This window comes from Pogoniulus pusillus, chromosome 19 (assembly GCF_015220805.1).
Source record: "Pogoniulus pusillus isolate bPogPus1 chromosome 19, bPogPus1.pri, whole genome shotgun sequence".
Lineage (NCBI taxonomy): Eukaryota > Metazoa > Chordata > Aves > Piciformes > Lybiidae > Pogoniulus > Pogoniulus pusillus.
This window is the reverse complement of record NC_087282.1, coordinates 5502944-5523300: the sequence shown is the minus strand read 5'-3', so window position 1 is coordinate 5523300 and position 20357 is coordinate 5502944. Positions and strand designations below refer to the sequence as shown.

The 20357-nt window shown below is 54.0% G+C and overlaps 1 protein-coding gene across 3 annotated transcripts in view; it reads left to right on the top strand.

Annotated features, from left to right (window-relative positions):
• Positions 1–5036: 5036 nt before the first annotated feature.
• Positions 5037–20357, top strand: part of STARD8 (StAR related lipid transfer domain containing 8) — a 72051-nt gene continuing 56730 nt past the window's right edge. For all 3 annotated transcript variants that reach the window (XM_064159021.1, XM_064159022.1, XM_064159017.1), the window contains exons 1-2: positions 5037–5201; positions 10411–10444. In XM_064159021.1, the coding sequence (XP_064015091.1) occupies positions 5157–5201; positions 10411–10444 (79 nt within the window). In that variant the 5' untranslated portion in view covers positions 5037–5156. The remainder of the gene's footprint in view (positions 5202–10410; positions 10445–20357) is intronic.

The window sequence follows — 20357 nt, the reverse complement described above, 5'->3', positions numbered from 1 at the left end:
TGCTGGTAAAGGCTGGAACCAAGTATCCCCTATGGATAATAGCTTTTATGGGTAGATGAAGAAGGAGGCAAAGGGAGGAGGGATGGAGCCGGGCACCTGGATCCTCTGCATGCCCCCAGTGATCACCCACCAGAGTCAGGTTGGTTATTTTTCACCCACAGCCCTAGAGGGGTGAAGGTTGGGAGGGAGTCCTGGTGAACCCTGGGCATGCAGCAGTTGGCCTCAGGCAGGGGGGGCACCCCTTTGTGGGTAGAGCCAGGAGACTCACAACAAGGCTAATGGTTTTATGTTAATGGGATTTGCTGGTGCAAACCTGCTGTTGGAGCCCTCAAGCCTTCTGTCTGACAGCTGCAGGCTGCAGATCCACAGAGGTCTCAGGGAATGGGGGGCAGGAGCAGCTTGTGCAGCAGAAATTCTGCATCCAACATCACTGGCTGGGTGTTGTGGTTTTTTTTTTTAAGCAATGTTATCTCTTGTTTAGTGAAATAGAAGAGTTTGGCAAGTCCAGGAGGACTAATCATCTGCAGAGTCTGTTTAGCTCTTGAGGGCACACTAAGGAAACCAGAATTTGTAAATACACTGGCTGCTGCCTGCAAACCAGACCATCTCCTGGGGAGAAATGCACAGATTCGGCCTCTGCTAGGATTCTGGGGAGCCTGGGGGGGCATGGGGGACTTCATGCAGCTGTGGGTACAGCCAGTGGCCTGGAGGTCCTCTAAAGGAGGCCACTGGGAGTATGGATTAAGGACAGCTGTAGTTGGTAGAACAAGTGCTGGGGGAAGATGATGTCCTGCTCCTCTCCAGAAGGGGCTTGCTGAGGGGATGCTGTGGGACCAGCTGGCTGCTTTATCCCTGGGGGGCTGGGGGATTTATGCCTCCAGCCACAGAAGGCTTACAGGGTTCTGATGGACTCTTTGCTGCAGGAGCCCACACATGGGGGATTAAGTAATTGCCTAATTGTTCAGCAGGGAGGGAGGCTTTGGCCTGCTGGGTGCAGCGTGTGGCATCCCAGCAGCATGTTGTTATCCTTACAGCCAAGTGCCAGCCCCCATTCCCCCTCACAGGAGGCACCCATCCCTAGCAGATCCTGTTTGTGCCCTGAGACCCATCTCGTGTCTCCTGTGGTGCAGGAGTGGACCTGGGTGTGCAGTAGCTGCAGCAGAAGGAACAGGCTGGTTTGCAAGCCCTGGGGCATGTGCCCCCCCTCACCCCCAAGCAAAGGCTGGGCATTTCCCTTTGTCCTGGTCAAGACACCAGCCCTGGCTGGTGTATTCATAGCTTGTCTGTCCCTCCTCAAAGTAGAAGCAGCAGCTGCCCCACTGGAAATAGCTCTGCTCTGGCATTAAATGGGCTCTTTGTTTGTCTGTGTCTGTCAAGGCTGGTCACGCTGGGTGGTGATCTGTTGTAATCGAGCCTGGTTACAACTGTCCCCTCACTGATCACCATCCCATGGCATCCCTCCTGGTGCTGTGTGACCTGCTGCCAGGGCAGATGAACAGCAGAGCTGCGGTTCCCTGCCTGCCTGGGCTGGAGCCACCCCCAGGAGAAGGCTTGGCCAGCTCTGGATGAGCAGCAAGGGCCAAGGGCTGTGTTGTGAATGGCAGCGTTAGGCACCTACCAGGACTGCTGTTGGATGCCATTGGCTCTCCTGCCCACTTGGGCACACTGCTGGCTCATCTTTGGCTACTATCTACCAGCACCCCCAGGCCCTTTCCTGCCTGGCTGCTCTCAGCCACTCTGTCCCCAGCCTCCCAGCTGAGCTTCCCTTCCTGACCCTGGGGAGGTGCCTGCTCACAGCAGGCAGCGGAAAATCACTGCATGCCCACTGCTCATGGGGGCTGCTTGCTGGCAAGGCACAGTTCAGACCATTCTCCTGCCTCAGCAGATGCCCCAGGTCTTCTCACAGAAGCAAGGCCAGCCCTTGGGAATGGTACTAGCAGTGATAGTGTCTTCTCCTGCCATCGAGGACATTGCCTGGCAGGTTGTTGGCTTCCAGCTGTCACGAATATTGTGTCTGGGTGCTGTTGAGCAACAGCCATGACAGCAGTAGCTCATCAATGGGACAGGAATAGCTTCTGGCTGCAGGCAACATAGACCTTCTGGGTGAGGTCTGTTGTGCAAAGAGGCTGTTCCTGTCCTCCAGAACACCAGCCAAGTCCTGTGACTTAACAGGGAAAGCAAAGTCGTGGTGCTGGGTCTGGCTGGCAAGTGTCCTGCTGTCCATCCCAGCCCTGGGCACTGTGGGGCTGTCATTGTGTGGGCATCTCTCAGCGAGCAGGTGTGGTGCAGAGTGTTGCTGAGGGCCAGCTTCTCAGGTGGAACTGAGTTTAAAACAGGCTGTCATGAGAGTCTGAAGGTGATAGTGATGCATATGCATACATGGAGGAACAAATTCTTTACCATGAGGGGAGTGGAGCACTGGAACAGGTTGCCCAGGGAGGTAGTTGGGGCCCCATCCCTGGAGATACTCAAAGTGAAGCTTGACAGGGCTCCGAGCAACCTGATCTAGTGAAGGATGTCCCTGCTGACTGCAGAGGGAGCTGGTCTAGCTGAGCTTTGGAGGTCCTTTCCAGCCCAGAGCATTCTGTGATTCTATAGGTGCATGTGTGTGTGTGTATATAGACATAGAAATCGTAACAGAAATGCTTTTGGGCTTCCTGTAGAGACATTGGGAAGAGACAAAGGCAGCAGCAGAGCCTCTGTCCTGGCATTGCTTGGCAGAAACAGCCCTGTGGTGCATCCAGCCCCTGGGACCCATCCTTACCCAGGACAGAACCCTGATACGCTGAAGAAGGAATTACTTGAATGCTTTTGGCATGACTGGATAGGAAGAAGCTACACAAGAATGCAAAAGCCTCTGTGGTTTGTCTCCCAGGCCCTGGGAAGGAGACAGCTTTCTTCTCCTTGTGCTAACGTGGTGGGTTTTGCTTTTGGAGGAGTTGGGGGGAGGACTTAATGCTGCCAGGACAAGCTGTGAAGCGAGGTGCTGCTCTTTTCTGGTGGGCTGCTTTATCGATGGTTAAAGCTGTGGTGCTGCCCTACTTGTCCCAGAGGGCTTTCCTAGGCTTGGCAGGAGAGAGCCATCTCCACCAGTCTCTCATGACTACCCTGCAGAGGTTTCTTTGCCACCTGATGTGCTGCCGTGCTAGCTGGAATGGGCAACTGCCCAACCTCCCCTTTCAGTAGAGCAGTGGTGGGTCCCCTGGCAGCTTCCACACTATGGCAGCAGTACCCTGTGAGCTGGATGGGGACCTGGAATGGTCCCAGCTGCCTTCATCTGCCATGGGGCAGATCCAAGTCCTCAGTGAAGATGTAAGTGCTTTACTTGTAAGCTCTCAGAACAAAAACCCTGGCCCTTGAGGCAGCAGTGAGTGAGCTGCAGAGGGTCCTGACTCCTGGGCAGCAGAGTCTGCCTTTAGCTCCTCCAGTTGGTACAACACTTGCTAGGTGAAGTGAGCCTGGACAAGTGTCCCATGGAGATGAGACTCTTCCCAGCCCTGGGAGTTTAAAGGAGGAGAAGAGCCCAGCGCATAAACTTGTGCTGTGCCTTGGTGCCCCCAGCCCTGCTGTGCTGGTCCAGTAACACAGGGGACACAGCAAAGAAGCTGAGGCTGGTGCCAAGCCTGGGAGCCATGCCAAAGTGCTGCTGAGGAATGAGTGAGGGGGAGATGGAAGGAGGCAACTGGAGCTGGCACCGAGATTGTTGCTGCCTGTGTGCTGCTGCTGGGGCCATGCCAGTGCCACCAGGGGCATGCTGGATGTGTGGTAGATCAAGGGAGACTGGGTGCAGGTCAGGTCTGCAGAATGCTGTGGGTGCCCAATGCCATCTTCTCCAGGCAGGTGGCACTTCTGCAGCTCTGCTGTGTCATGCTCATCTGTACTCCTGTCCTTGCCTTGTCACCAGGGCTGTGACTGCTGTCTCCACCACAGAGAGCACCAGTGGGGCTGGCACTATCCCTGCTGTAACAGTGATTTGGGACCTGAGCACCCACTTTGGCTCCATGGTCGTGGTGGCCATAGCCAAGAGGTGCCACACGCTGTAGGCTGTCCTGTGCTTGCACTGGTACCAACCTGGGCCCTACCACCCATGGTCACTAGTGCCTTGCTGCCTCCTTTGTTCCCCTCCATGATGGTCTTCCCCTCTGCGGGCATCTTGGTGTCTCTTGCATGCCCAACAAGATGAAGTGTTCTGGTGACAGGCAGGGAAAAGCAGCAGAGGTGGTCCCAGGACAGACAGGAGCAGTCTGCTGAGGTGCCAGTCCTGCTTGGGGGGTGGCCCAGCACCATGTCCTCACCTGCCTTCGCTGACATTTGGCAGCAGCCTCAGCTGCTGCACACCAACTGCTGGGCTGTCATGCTACAAATGGAGCTTGCCTTGGGGCTGAGCCACTCTGCCCCGCACCCCAGCACAGGCTCCCCACCTGCCCTCGGCATGCGTGGGCGCCAGGTGTGTGTGGGCAGAGGCAGGAGTGGTGTCCCGGCTGCTCATTGGGTACCCACCAAGTGTCCTGCGGGAGTGTGGCTCAGCCCACAGCGAGGCTGGCTGCGGGCTGTGCCTGTGGAAAAGGCCACCCGTGCCCGTGGCAAGGCCACGCCGCTGTCTGTTGAGGCTGCGGGTTGCGGTGGAGACACCCAGGGACAGCAGCGTGACCGTGTGGGTATGTCTCGTCCCTCGGAGGGGACAGCGCAGGAGACTCTCACCTGGTGTGGTGCCGCAGGGGCTGGGTGAAAACCTAAACCGCCTGGGGTTTGGGTTTCCAATGCCCTACATGTGCCTTTGACAGCCGAGCTGCTGTTCCTCCAGCTCCGCGGCTGTTCCTTGCCCCTCGCCTCTTCCCGCAGCCTGGGAACGGAGCCCCGCTCGGAGCTCTGGAGGCAGGAAGGAAAGCCTGGAGCTGGTTAAAACTCGCAGCCTTGAGGGAATTTCAATCGCCGTGCAAGCCCGTTCCCGACCAACAGAGTAACGGTGCAGGGTTTGAATCGCTGACCCGCCTCCGCCGCCGCCTGCCTCCTCCCTCCCGCCTGCCTGCGCCAGCTCCTGCCCGCACCGCCGCTCTGCCCGGCTCTGCGCCGCCGCCAGCGGCCATGGGGGTGCCGGGCTGGGCAACCCCCGGGGTCTAGGGGGGCCCCGTGCCTGCCCCCCTGCCCGGCCCATCATGCCATTGCTGGATTTTTTCTGGGCGTGCTTCAAACGAGCCAAGGTAAGGAACTGCTGAAGCCGAGTCCCTCTTTCACGCCCTCTGAGCCCCAGGGAAGCTGCTGGAAGGGATGGTGCGGGGGACACGTCTCTGCGGGGCTGGGTGTTGTGCATGGTGCCCGATGTCTGCTCCTCGGGGATGTTGTGGCCGTTCCCCACGGGCACGCAAAAGGTTACTTTTGGTTGGGGCACATGTGGGCGCCTAATTCGTCACTGCTGGTGCCATGGCCCGCAGCCGGTGGTCCCGAGGGCAGGGCAGGCTGCTGTGTCCAGCCGAGGGCATGTGAGTGCAGCACCAGTGGGTATAACAGAGCCACTGGTGGGCATCGTGTGCTGCCAGACCCCAGCGTGGTCTACAGGCACTGAACTGGGTCCTGCCGTGCGTGACTCAGGTCGTGTGGCTAGGCTGGGGTAGAAGGCACCCCTACAAAGTGGGGCTCACTGGTGCAGCAGTGGGACCACATCTTGCTTTGCCGACCTAGAGGGATGGTGGGGGGTGGGAGTGCAGGCAGGATGACAAAGGACCAGCGAGAGCAGAGGCCCCCAGGTTTAATTTCCTGCAGCAGTGGTTCTCCTGGCATCTGGCATTTTTTATGTGGGTTTAATTCCTCATAACGTGCAGCTCTCTCCTGCTGCTCCTGCCTGCTGGCTTGGGCTTCTTTGCCTCACAACCTGCGTGGTGCAGGGATGGGTGCTCGGGGGAGACTTTGGTGGCGGTGCCAGAACGGATTGCAGGAGCTTCAGGCTGGGCAAAGCAGTAAAATCCCTCTCCAAGCAGTGCTGCCGTGGCTGTGGGTCTGCCGTGGTGAGCTGGACGTGGAATGCAGGCTGCTCCCCCGGGGGTTCAGGGCGAAGCTTAAAATAGTTGAGCCCGAAACTGACATTTGTGAAATTCATTAATACTGTTAGTAGCTGTCTTGTCCCTGCTGTCTCCGGAGAGCTTAGCAAGTCCTCGTTAACCCTCCTTGTCCCTGCGAGCTGCGTCATCGCCGCTGTGCTCATGGTGACAGGGGGACGGAGAGACCAGGTCCTGCATCCCCTCTTGCAGAGCTCTCAAAGGGCTTCAGCCTGGCCGGTGCTGGGCTCTGCCGCCCATGGACTTCAGCGAGGCTGCAGAGAGCCAGCAGAGCGCTGGTAACCTCGCATGCAGGGAAGTGGTGAAGGTGGTGTGAGCTACTGGGAGCTGGCTCCTGCCCTCTCTGTCCCTGGGCACCCCCGGCCGCAGCTGCTGCTCTGGCTGCAGCCCCGGGCAGCACGTGGGGCTTCTGCCCACCCTGACGCATTCCCAGCGTTCTCCTCATCTGAGGAGACATCCCCATCTGAACCCTCCGGATTCACTGATCCGGGCAATACTTGTATCCACTTCTTGCCTGGAAAACGCTCGTGTAGGATGCGCTCAGCAGTGCGGCCACCAGCGCCGGCCAGAGTCACCCGCGGGCCTGGCAGTCAGTTTGTCCTCCAGTTCTGGGGTTCCTGCTGCCCGGCAGCGCCCTGGGCACTGAGATGTCATGGCCAGGGACACCTCTACAAGGGAAACTTGAGGCAGCTGGAGGTTCCAAAAGATGCTTGCCGTGGGATAGCTGGGCATTAAGCTCAAGAGGGATGGACTCTGCCCGGGAACAAGGCTGGAAGTCCCTTGGCTCACCCCCTGCAGCTACCTACCATGGGGAGAAAGAATCTCAGAAGGTGTGAGTGGTCCTCAGAGTGGGGACTCTGCCTGGATGGGAGCTTCTCCATAGCTCAGAGGTGAGGGCCAAAATGATGTTTCTGCCTTTTGTGCTTTCTCGTTAGCTCAGCCCACGAGGATCTGGTTCAGTTTGGCATCAAAACGCCTCTCGATGGCGATAAAGGGCTCCCTGCTGGGTATCAGAGGTGCCTTCTTCCCGGCTTCAGGAGTCGTTCAGCTCTTTGCGTAGTTCCCTGCGCTGGTCTCAAGCTTCCTGTTGCTCAGCTTGTGGCAACACGAGGTTCTGGTGGACACTTTGTTTCCCTCTCCTTCCCCTGGCAGGCTGCCATTCCCTTATTTCCACAGCAACCGGCCCCCACCCGCCAGCGAGACCTGGCTGATCCCCACCTGCTTCTTAGCAGGGCCAGACAAATCCCTGCAGAGCGTGAAGTAGCTGAGGAGCAACTCTGCCTGGCCAAGTGGGCTTAGGGGGAAGCCAACGGCACAGAGGACATCACCTTCCTGATCTCCCTGGGCGAGCTCTGATGGCCTCGCATGGGGCTGAGGCTTCAGCTTGGTTCCCCACCTTCCTCCCTGTGCTGGGGTTGCTCAGCTGCTCACCGTCAACAGCAGAGGAATTTGGTGAAGAGGGAGAACTGTGCAGGGCTGTGCCCGCGGGATGAAAGCTGTCAAGGTTAAATGAGGTGGAGCTGTGGCTGGTGGAAGATTTAATGGGGAAAACAAGGTGTTAGGGACCAGAAAGGGTGGCAGGGGAGAGGAGGCTCCCCAGAGCTTGCCTTAGCACACAAACCAACATCCTCTGCCTTTTGCTGTGGCTTGGGAGAGCAGCCCCAGCTTGGCATCCAGCAGACCTTGCTCCACTCCGTGGGCACCTTCCACGCGTGCTGGCTCCACGGCTGGTGTGTGCAGAGCCTGTGATAACAGACTGATAACAGGGGGCCTGGTGAGCACTGCTCTGTCCAAACATGTTTCACTCTGATGCTCTCCAGCTGCCCACATTCTACCAGAAGCATCTGTGCAGGCTCTCCCTGGGGAGGAGACAGCTGAGCAGGCAGCAGGACCAGCAGCTCCCTGCCCTTCTCTCCAGTGGGAACTGATTCCACAATGGCAAGCGAGCAGGAGGAGCCCAGTGACCTCCCACTGCTGCAATCCTGGGCTCTCTGTGGGGCTGCAGTGACAAGCCTGGCCACACTGATGGGCACCTCTCAGGAGAGAAGCCTGGCAGCAGGGAGGTCACAGGATCACAGGATATTAGGGGTTGGAAGGCACCCAAAGAGATCATTGAGTCCAATCCCCTGCCAGAGCAGGACCATCCAATCTAGCTCAGGTCACAGAGGAACACATCCAGACAGGCCTTGAAAGGCTCCAGAGAAAGAGACTCCACAACCTCTCTGGGCAGCCTGTGCCAGGGCTCTGGGACCCTTCCAGCAAAGAAGTTCCCCTTGTGTTGAGCTGGAACCTCCTGTGCTGCAGCTTCCATCCATTGCTGCTTGTCCTATCCCAGGGAGCAGTGAGCAGAGCCTGTCCCCTCCTCCTGACCCCCAGCCCTCAGGTTTTTAAAGATATTTATTAGATCCCCTCCTAAGTCTTCTCTTCTCCAGACTAAGCAGCCCCAGGTCCCTCAGCCCCTCCTCATCAGGCAGTGCTCCAGTCCCCCTCATCATCCTCATAGCCCTCTGCTGGACCCTCTCCAGCAGATCCCTGTCCCTCTTGAACTGGAGAGCCCAAAACTGAAGGCAGTACTCAAGATGAGGTCTCAGCAGGGCAGAGGAGGAGCTGGTTCAGCCCATCTCTCCAGGGTCACCTCCAGCCTCGTGCCCTGGCAGGAAGAGGGGTCCCGGGTGGCCCGTGGGAAAGGTCTGCTGAGCAGCACTCTGCGTTCCTGCAGCCTTGCCAGTGGCACCTCTGGCCCTGCTCAGAGAGGCTGCAGCTGCCCTGGAGCACCCAGAGAGAGGCCTGTGGAGAGTCCTGGGTCTTAAGCACACTTCAGGTCTTGGACAGTGCTGGGACCCTCCTGCTCCTCCACCCCCATGCAAACTGTCATCACCTCCAGCATACTGGCAAGGCCTTGCCACGTGTAAGTCCCATGCTGCTTGGCTTTGCCCTGCAGAAGCCCTTCCCCAGGCAAGGGACAGCCTCTGTGCATGCTGCTGGTGGCCCCTTCCCCAGGCCTGTGCCTCTGGGGAGGCTCATGGAGCAAGAGCCCAGCCTGCTTTCAGCTCACCTTTGTTTTTCCCCTCTTTATGGTTGGCTTTGGGTGCATGCAGAGCCCATTGCATGCTCTGCTTCCAGTGGCATTGAAATCTGGACATCTCCACAGCTACCTGTGCAGCTGTGCAGGTGCTGAGGGACATGTCTGGGAGGACTCCAGCCTGGTGCAAGGGACTACTCCACTGAGGCTTCCCCCAGAGCAAGCCCCAGCTCCAGCGTGGGGTGGACCTGGCACAGTGTGTGCTGTGTGAGTAGCCTGTGCACATCACCTTGGTGCAAAGGGACCAAAGGACTCTGGAAGGGAGGAAGGGACTGTGTCCTCCCAACCTCTATTCTGATCCCTTGATGTAGGTCTGGCAGCCCTCACCTGCCTCCCTGTCTCTTCCCTGGCAGTTCTGTGACCTCTCCAAGGTGCCAGCAGAAAGGTCTCTTTCTCCATCTCTCTCTCCCCCTGGCTCCTTTGTCCACCCACAGATACAGAGTCCCTGGTCCTGACTGCTGCTTCTCTGATGCCTTCCATCAGGCAAGAAGCCATGGTGGTGGGCACACTGGGCACATTGTGTTTGCTCAGTGCTCTGAGCCTTACTTGTCACTTACTTGTCACTGGAGCATGTCCAGAGAAGGACAACAAAGCTGGTGAAGGGCCTGGGATACAAACCCTATGAGGAGAGGCTGAGGGAGCTGGGGTTGTTTAGCCTGGAGAAGAGGAGGCCCAGGGGTGATCTTATTACTGTCTACAACTACCTGAAAGCACATTGTAGCCAGGTGGGGGGTGGCCTCTTCTCCCAGGTAACCAGCAATAGAACAAGGGGACACAGTCTCAAGTTGTGCCGGGGTAGGTCTAGGCTGGATGTTAGGAGGAAGTTCTTCACAGAGAGAGTGATTGGCATTGGAATGGGCTGCCCAGGGAGGTGGTGGAGGCACCGTCCCTGAAGGTGTTGAAACAAAGCCTGGATGAGGCACTTAGTGCCATGGTCTAGTTGACTGGATAGGGCTGGGTGCTAGGTTGGACTGGATGAGCTTGGAGGTCTCTTCCAACCTGGTCGATTCTATGATTCTATGATTCTATGATTCTATGATTCTAATGTCCTAAAGCCAGTGGGGCTGATGCCCTTGGGACAAGCCTTTGCTCAAGCTCTGCTTGTCCTCAGAGCTGGAGCACTGCTGGTCACAGCTCCTTTCCTGGCAGGGAGGAGGCTTGGAGAAGGGACTGACCTCAAGCACAAGTGGTAGGAGTCCATGAATGTGAAAACCAAAAAGATGATTTAGTTATTTATCTTTTTTTTTTTTTTTCTTTCTCTCTTTCTTTTTGCAGAGTTTTACACTGCTGGAAGATAAAAAAGATGCAGGTAAGCTGTGGCAATGCTTTTTGGGGCTGGCCTGCTCTCACTGTGGGGTGGGCAGGAGCTATGGCAGAAGAGGACGATCCCCTTACAGCTTCTTCTGCCAGCAGCATGATTTCCCCCCAAACTGCTGTTTGGTTGCTTGTTTTCCAAAGGGGTAGCAGAGGAGGACCCCCTGAGATGTCCTCAGCTCCTCCTTCACCCCATCCCTTCCCAACCCTGTCTGCACACACAGCTTGGCTGTGCGTTCCAGTCATCACCAGTTAGCAGTGTGAAATCTCAGTTGCTGTGTGTGGAGCAGTCCTGTGGAGTGAGCCCTTCAGCCCAGCAGCAGCTCTGCTATTCTCTGTCTTCTTTTCAGTTCCTCTCATTGTGATGAACAATGTCATGCACTGCAGATAAGCTCATTAGGAGCTCCAGAGCTTGCAGCCACTGTGCTGTATGAAGGAGGATCCCCCCTCCTTGAACCCCCCTCCCCTTTGTGTGATTGAGATGTCTCACCAGTGACAGCCTGGCAGGAGGATATCGTGGAGCAGCTGTGGGCTGATCTGATGTTGTTGTGCACCTCTCCATGGGCTGCTTCTGCCCAAAATGTCCCTTTGCAAAGGCTGGGGGTCAGGACTGCCCCGCCTCTTTACAGGGAGTTGTAGTGACCCAGTGCAGTCCCTTAAGGGCTGTCCTCATAGCTGACTGTCCTCAGAAGATGCTCTGACAAACAGAGGTCACTTGAGGAAACATTCACAGTGGTCTCCAGAGACACCATTCTGTCCTTGATGATCTCTTTGGGCTCCAAGAGGACCTCAGCTCTCAAGACAGTTGTACAAGGCAGGGTTGAATTTGTTCTGCCTTTATGCCAGTAACTGTTGGGAATGTGTCTCTCTTGGGTCTCATATCACTTCCCAGATCCTGCCCCTGATCCTCCCCTGCAGCAGTGATGTTCTCCCTGCAGACTCCCTGAGCTGCTTCCCAAGGGGAGCCAGACCTGTTCCCAGCTCCCAGACCCCATCCCTGCCTGGGAGGATCTGAAGCTGGGCTGGCGCAGCTCCTTCCCTCCACAACAGCTGTCTGAAGATGCTGCTGCTTCCCACCAGCATTAAAACAGCTCAGCTATGCTCAGCCCCTCAGCAGTGATGGTGGCAAACACTTGGATTTCATCTGCCTTCTCAGAGGTCACATTTCAGCAGGAGCACAGGGGACTCAGTCTCCCCTGGGCACCCCTATCAAGCATCCCAAGACCATGTGGGACCAATTGCCTGTTGACTGGCCCCAAGCCATTCTGCTGGAGCAGCCCCAGCTGGGTTTCCATGGATTTTCTAACCCTCTGCTTCCTTCTGGACCTTCACTTCCCATGCATTGTTCTGGACAAAGCAGAGAGGAAAGGCTCCCACAGCGGCTGGGCACGCCAGAACTGTGTCCTGCCAGCAAATCCCTGCCCACAGCAGCATCAGGGGCAGGATGGGGAATGTGCTCTGCAACTGTTGTCAAGCAGTGGCCTCCTCTGACTGCAGTGAAAGGAGATGAGAGCTGCTGGCTCCCTTCAGTGCAAGCAGGCAGTGGTGATAGAACAGCATTTCGGAGAGAGAGAAGCAGCATGAGGGACTCTGCTGAACTTTTGCCCCTGCATGAAATAATAAGGCTGCATTTACCCAGCATCTGGATCTCTGAGAATAACCTGCTAAATTTAGCTGTTGTTGATATGTTGTCACAGCTGAGCTATTCTTCCCCTCTCCTTACATGAAAATCCCTTCTGCTGGCTCTCTTGGGTCAGAGCCCAGGCACAGGCCCTCCGCTCCTCGCCTGCTGTGTGCCCACATGTTCAGTGCCCTGGTTTGGGGGGAAGAAGGTGGGGATTTGGGTCTGGTTTTCTACCAGTGAATGAGCTGCAAGGGGGGAAGAGCACTGTGTCCTCAGCAGTGGTCAGGCCACACCTTGAGTGCTGTGTCCAGTTCTGGGCTCCTTAATTCAAGAGAGATGTTGAGACACTGGAAGGTGCCCAGAGAAGGGCGACGAAGCTGGTGAGGGGCCTGGAGCACAGCCCTGTGAGGAGAGGCTGAGGGAGCTGGGGGTGTGCAGCCTGCAGAAGAGGAGGCTCAGGGCAGAGCTCATTGCTGGCTACAACCACCTGAAGGGAGACTGTAGCCAGGTGGGGTTGGGCTCTTCTGCCAGGCAAGCAGAAAGAGAACAAGGGGACAGAACCTCAAGTTGTGCCAGGGCAGGTCAGGGCTGGATGTTAGGAGGAAGTTGTTGTCAGAGAGAGTGATTGGCATTGGAATGGGCTGCCCAGGGAGGTGGTGGAGTCACCGTCCCTAGGGGTGTTGAAGCAAAGCCTGGATGAGGCTCTCAGTGCCATGGTCTGGTTGATTGGCCAGGGCTGGGTGCTGGTTGGACTGGACGAGCTTGGAGGTCTGATTCTATGGTGGGTGTCTGCACTGAGATGGTGCACAGGGACTGTGCATGTGCTACCTGCAGCTTCCACGCGAGGGAGGGGTGCAGAGGACCTCCGTGTCTTGAAAGCACTGGGTGGGGTGGGGTGCTGGATGTGGCTGCAGGGCTCTGTTCCTGCACCCCTGGGCAGTTGCTGTCTGCTGCGACAGGTCTGAGCCGCAGCGAAGGGGCAGGAGGCAGCAGAGCAGAACCGAATGTGACTGTCAGTGGCTGTGGTGTGACATGTGTGGCTCCTTCCCCTCCCTGGCCACCGGTGGGCTCAGGCTCGGCTGCTTAATCACACCAACCTCAGTCCCAAAACGACTTCAGGTCCCTCTTGAGAGCCCGGGTGGGTGGCAGCCCCCAGCCCTAAGCCCTGGGGGATGCTGGCCTGGGAGCAGCAGCTCTGAGCCTTGCTCTGGCCAGCCCTGCTGCTCTTGTGGTGATTTTCCATCAGGGATGAGGACTGCTTCTCAAATCCTTTCATTTTCTCCCATAGAAGTTACAGCTTCTATGGCATTCTGCTGTCACTGGCAGCTGATCCCCTGCCTGGCTAGGGCAAAGCCCTTTGTGATTAGCTCTAAATAATCTAAATAGTGGAATAGCTCTAAAAACAAAGTGGGGAAAAAAAGCTAATTCCCAAAACAGGAATCCCCCTGCCTGGGCAGCCTCTGAGCAATCAGCCAGTTTTGGCTTCTTTCCACCAGATGTTTTCTCAGGAGCTGGGGACAGCATCTCCTGAGGCTTGAGACACAATCTCCAGCATTTCCTTTGCAGCCTCCTCACTCAACCTCTGAGGTTATTTCTGAGCTCTCTGATACCTCTTTACCCATCTTGCTTTAGTTTCCCCTGGAAGGTGGGCTGGTGCTAAAGCCTCTGGGCAGAGCCAAGGCTACAAGCTCTCTCTGGCAAGAACTTCCTCCTAACATCCAGCCTAGACCTCCCCCAGCACAACTTGAGACGGTGTCCCCTTGCTCTGTTGCTGGTTACCTGGCAGAGGAGACCAACCTTCACCTGGCTACAGCCTCCCTTTAACCTCCCTTCCTCTTCACATCCCCTCTGCCTTTTGCAGATGATCTTGGAGGTCTCTTCCAACCTGGTTGATTCTAAGCTCTGATGTTCCCTGCCTGCCTCTCATGGGATATTTATTGGCATTGAAGTGCTTTCTGGGCTGCTTCAATAACATATAGGTCTGGGTGCTGTGCTGGGCACTGCCCACCCTGGTTGGTGCCTCCTCGGCCATGCTCCGGGAGCTGCTTTGTGCTGCTGCTTCTTGCAGCCCCATGGAGACGGACAGAGGCTCCCACATGAATCCATGGAGCTGCCTGCATGTAATTACATCCCTGGTTAATTAACCCAGGCAGTGGTTAATCACTGTGGCAGTGATACAGGCATGCAGAGGACTCCTGTTAACACCTTAGCTTGCAGCAGTTTTAAATGCTTTTGGGCTGTTCTCCTGTCACCTCTTTAGGGGCAAACACAGGCTGTGGGGGCAGCTCTCCCTCCTCCACCTCGGGATGGGCTGCTCTGCCCTTCTGAGGAACGAGCTGAAAATGTGAAAGGAGAAACAACCCTTTAGTAGAAAACCAAACCCAGAGTGGCCACACTTCAGTGTTTTGGTGGGCAAAAGATTTGTCAGAGGACAGAGCCCCCTCCACCCCTGAAATGAGGTTGTTCCTTGTCCTTTTCTGCCCCCTCCACCCCTGAAATGAGGTTGTTCCTTGTCCTTTTTTTTCCCTTTCCATCCCTGAAATGAGGCTGTTCCTTGTCCTTTTTTGCCCTTTCCATCCCTGAAATGAAGCTGTTCCTTGTCCTTTGTTTTGCCTCCTGCCCATAAAAATTCTCTGACTTTGAACCCAGAGATGGCTGCAGGAATCAGTCCCCATCCCCCAGCTCGTCCTCCATCCTTCCAGGGCTTTAATTTCAGGCTCTGGGAGGTTTTCTGTTTCCTGCAGCTAACAAAATGCAGATTCTGAACAGCAGGATCCTGTCACGACTTGGGGGATTTTCTTTGAAGGCCAGAGAGGAAGAGCCTGGGTTAGAGAGGGGAAAGGGGGGGGGTTGCCTCGTGTGGGCTGGGGAAGGGCAGAGAAGGAGCTGGGGAAAGGCCCCTTTGGCCACTTTGTGCCCAGGATGTTGCCAGGTTTTTCCAATGCCAACAAGGAGGGATTGAGGCAGCCTGGGAAGAAACTGCAGGCAAGAAAGTCCATTTATATCCATGTCCTCTGGGTGGTTTGCATGGGACAAAAGGGTTGGTAGGGAAGTTTCAAATGTGGTTACTGCCCTGAAATGAGAAAACATGCTGAAAGCTCTCTGGCTGTGCAATGGTTCTGCTTTGGGAAGAGCTCTGACATGTGAGCTGCATTAAAATGCAAAGGAAGACGATGTGCCTGGGTCTGGAACAACCTCTCTGTGCTTTGTAGAGAGCAGCTTGGTGTAAGAGGAGGTGGATGGGGCTGAACGCAGCCTGTGTGGGTGCCCTGTAACACTGCTGTGGTTTTGTCTTCAAAGCATCAGAGGTCAGGTGGGGAAAAAAAGGTGTGAGGTGTCCATAGGCCAGTCTGGTCACGTTAATTCCTCCTCTTCTTCATGAAGAAGCTCTGAATCCTGCCTGAATCATCTGCAGGGCTTTGAACACCAACCCTCCCCCGGGAGCAGGGGCAGGGAGAGTGTTTCCAGGTAGGATGATGCTGTGTGGGACCAGACTGCTGATGTTTGAGGTGGATGCAGATGGAATGTAGAGTGTGAATAATCATCACACTGACTTTGGCACCTGGTGCCAGGCAGCATTTTGTTCTTGATCCAAGCTGGAGCTGAGCTGGTTCACAACTGGGATTCCTGGGGATAGAAAACAGCTCCAGTGGCACCACAGTCTTCTGGCTCCTCTTCCTTGCTCTGAGCAGGAGGTACCAGCCTGGTTGACTGCTGAGAAGGTCAGCCTGGTCTGGGTGGGCCTGGGGAAATAGCAGTGAATGTAGACAGTGATGGGAGACATCAAGATGGGGCTGCCATGGGAAGCTGTGCTTCTAGAGAGTCAATGCAGCAGAGGTGCTGAAGGCAGAGTACAGCCCCAAGATAGGGGCTGGGGGGGTTGAGGCTTTGGATTTTGTGCTGGTTTGAGGCTAATTGGAATATTTTAATGAGAAAATTGAGATTATAGGCTGTGAAAAGGAAACAGTGGAGATGTCTGCTTCACTCATAGGCTTGCTGAGATGTATAAGAGCAAGGACATGTACATAGATAAGACAGTTCTATCTGTCAGAGTTGGGTGTCTGTGTTTTCTCCCTGGGCTTCTGCTTTTCTGGTGGATCTGTGTAACCCTAACTAATCATTCTGCTTCTAACCCCCCTTGCACGTAAGGCAGATTCTAGGATAAGAGTCAGAGGTGGAAAGAAGGTGGAAGGGTGGTTGGGAGCCCCTCCTGGGGGCTCTGATTTCTGGGAGGGCTGTTGTGTTTCTGCATTACTTTTGACTTGTATGTTTCTGTCTACAGCTGTAAAGATCTGTGTATATGCATAGGAGCATAGAATGGTTTAGGTTGGAAGGGACCTCAAGGATCATCCAGTTCCAATGCCCTGCAATAGGCAGGGACATCTCCCACTAGAACAGGCTGCTCAAGGCCTCATCCAACCTGGCCTTGAACACCTCCAGGGAGGTTGTGGAGCACAGAATCACCCAATGTGATCAAAGATCACATTGGGTGATTCTGTGCTCCACAACCTCCCTGGGCAACCTGTGCCAGTGTCTCACCACCCTCACTGCAAACAACTTCTTCCTAACATCCAGTTTCAATCTCCCCTCTGCCAGTTCAAACCCATTCCTCCTCATCCTGTCATTACAAGACCTTGTCAGTAGTCCCTCCCCAGCCCTTCAGATACTGGAAGGCCACTATAAGGTCTCCTGGAAGCCTTCTCTTCTCCATGCTGCAGAGCCTCAACTCTTGTAGCCTGTCCTCACAGCAGAGCTGCTGCAGCCCTCTGAGCATCTTGGTGGCCTATGTATTGTATATAGATCTGCTAAGCTGTAAATACAAAGCTTCATTCCTTAACTTCCAGCTGGCTGAGTCTAGTCTGAGTGATTTCCTAAGAGTGGAGGGGCAGGTAACTCCCAACCAACCCATCATACCTTTCCTTTTGAAGTAACCCTGGTTTGGCTCTGTGTCTTTGCTGCCTGCTGTGTTGCAGCAGGTTGCTGAAGGTGTTCTGCTATGGACAGGCTGTGTCTGTGGGTGTCCCTGAGCAAAACTGCCCTGCTGAGCTTTAGTGGGGTTATGATGGCTTGCAACAATCTGTGCAAGGTGGAGCTGTGAGCCTTGTTGCATTAACCATGCCAGGTCCTCTGCTCAGCTGCTCTTCTGTCTGCCTGCTAGGGCAGAGCCCGTGTGTGGTCTGGGAGACCTGGTGCTTCACCATCCCCTTTGGTGGTCCTGCTGGCATGGGGGGAGGACCAGCAGCGCTAACAGCCCTCAGGTGTGAGGAGAGGAGGCTCTGGCATGGGTGGCTGAAGCAGAAACTGAGTGCTGACTGAGGTGGTCGCTGCTCTCATCCCTCACCAATGTGTTTGCCTTCCAGGGCTTGGAGGCCTTTTGCTCTGGTGCAGCAGTGGCCACATAATCCAGATTCCTCAGATAAATCCCTGCTGTTTCTCCAAGATCTGTAGCTGCTGTTTTAATTGCTGAGAACTCTGGGAACACAGGACCCTTGTTGCACCAAGTCAGTTCCCATGAATGATGCTGTTGTGCCTGTGTCCCTGCCTTTCCCTTCTCCTCCCTCCTGCCCTCCTCCTGTGGAAGCTGGGGAATTTGGTGTTGGTGGGATCCTGCCCACTGTGCTCATGCAGCTGACGGCACTGACTCCATCTGCCATTTCGTGTCTGCCAGTTGCCTTCTTCCCCTGTTTTTCCTCTCATAAACGAGGATATTGAAGCCATCCTCCTCCTCTTGCTGCAGCCATGCTTGCTCCATGCTGAAGCTATGCCAAAGCTGATGCTGCAGCATCCCCACGGCTCCAGAAGGTGTCCTGTGAGCACCCAGGGCTGGTCTTGGCATGTTCCACCTCTGGTTTGGTGTGCTGTGGGGTGCAGAGAGGGTGCAGGCAAGCTGGGGTCAAGATGGACAGGGCAAAGGTAGTTTCTGGGTTATTCATGGTGCAGACAAGCTGAGGTCAAGATGGACAGGGTGAAGGTGGTTTCTGGGTTATTTGGGGTGCAGAGAGGGTGCAGGCAAGCTGGAGTCAAGGTGGGCATGGTGAAGGTGGTTTCTGGGTTATTTGTGCTGCAGAGAGGTCTTGAGCGGGGTAGAAGCAGGCAGCTCCCATCCTACTTGCTGTTATTAGGGCTGTGAGTGAGAAGTCCAATACCAAATCAGATTTTTGGCCATTTAGGAACAACTTTGAGATGGCTCTCACATGGATTCATGGATGATCTTGAAGGTCTCTTCCAACCTGGTTGATTCTATGTGCTGTGCATGGGGATGAACCCTGTGCCACAGGAAAATCCTGGCATCACCCATGGGTGGGTTTGTCACTCATGGGTGAACCAGGGATGCTCTGTGGGGGCAGTGAAGTAAGGGCTGCTCTTGGGGAGAGCAAAGAAGCATCCTGCATTGGATGGATGGTTGCATGGATGGATGGGGTGCACATCAGTCACCTCGAGCTGGGAGAGTGTGACAAGATCAGGGTAGCTAGGACAGGGTGGGCCCAGCTCTGCCGTGGAGTTAGACCCAGGTAAAGCCTATTCCTGTGACCATATAGCGAGTTTCTCCTACCCTTCACCTATGGCAGTGGGAAAATTGGGACCATGGGTAACACTTGGATTATCAGAGCAGGACTCCTCGACATTTCCCCATGCCACCCAGCCCTGGTGTGCACAGATTTTATTTATAAACCTGAAAGAAAATTGTAACTTTGCTTTTTTTTTTTTTTGTTGTTGCCTGTTGCTTTTTGGCTGTGAGCTAACAAGCAGCAGGTCATGGCCACCCAGGGGCGCTCAGGCTGTGGGTGTGTGGGTTTGTGTGTTGTGGTGAGTGAGCCATTTTTCTACCGGGGTTTGCAGTGCTTTGTTTTCCTTCTTTTGCTTTGTTTTCCTTCTTTTGCTTTGTTTTCCTTCTTTTGCTTTGTTTTCCTTCTTTTGCTTTGTTTCCTTCTTTTGCTTTTTTCCCTTCTTTTGCTTTGTTTTCCTTCTTTTGCTTTTTTCCCTTCTTTTGCTTTGTTTTCCTTCTTTTGCTTTGTTTCCCTTCTTTTGCTTTGTTTTCCTTCTTTTGCTTTGTTTTCCTTCTTTTGCTTTTTTCCCTTCTTTTGCTTTGTTTTCCTTCTTTTGCTTTTTTCCCTTCTTTTGCTTTGTTTTCCTTCTTTTGCTTTGTTTCCCTTCTTTTGCTTTGTTTTCCTTCTTTTGCTTTGTTTTCCTTCTTCCGCTTTGTTTCCCTTCTTTTGCTTTGTTTTCCTTCTTCTGCTTTGTTTTCCTCCTTCTGCTTTGTTTCCCTTCTTTTGCTTTGTTTTCCTTCTTTTGCTTTGGTTTCCTTCTTTTGCTTTGGTTTCCTTCTTTTGCTTTGTTTTCCTTTTTTTGCTTTGTTTTCCTTCTTTTGCTTTGTTTTCCTTCTTTTGCTTTGTTTTCCTTCTTCCGCTTTGTTTCCCTTCTTTTGCTTTGTTTTCCTTCTTCTGCTTTGTTTTCCTCCTTCTGCTTTGTTTACCTTCTTTTGCTTTGTTTTCCTTCTTTTGCTTTGTTTTCCTTCTTCCGCTTTGTTTCCCTTCTTTTGCTTTGTTTTCCTTCTTTTGCTTTGTTTTCCTTCTTTTGCTTTGGTTTCCTTCTTTTGCTTTGGTTTCCTTCTTTTGCTTTGTTTTCCTTTTTTTGCTTTGTTTTCCTTCTTTTGCTTTGTTTTCCTTCTTTTGCTTTGTTTTCCTTCTTTTGCTTTGTTTTCCTTTTTTTGCTTTGTTTTCCTTCTTTTGCTTTGTTTTCCTTCTTTTGCTTTGTTTTCCCTTCTTTTGCTTTGTTTTCCTTCCTTTGCTTTGTTTTCCTTCTTTTGCTTTTTTCCCTTCTTCTGCTTTGGTTTCCTTCTTTTGCTTTGTTTTCCTTCTTCCGCTTTGTTTCCCTTCTTTTGCTTTGTTTTCCTTCTTTTGCTTTGTTTTCCCTTCTTTTGCTTTGTTTTCCCTTCTTTCGCTTTGTTTTCCTTCCTTTGCTTTGTTTTCCTTCTTTTGCTTTGTTTTCCTTCTTTTGCTTTTTTCCCTTCTTTTGCTTTAGTTTCCTTTTTCGCTTTGTTTTCCTTCTTTTGCTTTTTTCCCTTCTTTTGCTTTAGTTTCCTTCTTTTGCTTTTTTTCCCTTCTTTCGCTTTGTTTTCCTTCTTTTGCTTTGTTTTCCTTCTTTTGTTTTGTTTTCCTTCTTTTGCTTCATTTTCCTTCTTTTGCTTCATTTCCCTGTCTTTTGCTTTGTTTTCCTTCTTCTGCTTTGTTTCCCCTTCTTTTGCTTTGTTTTCCTTCTTTTGCTTTCTTTTCCTTCTTTTGCT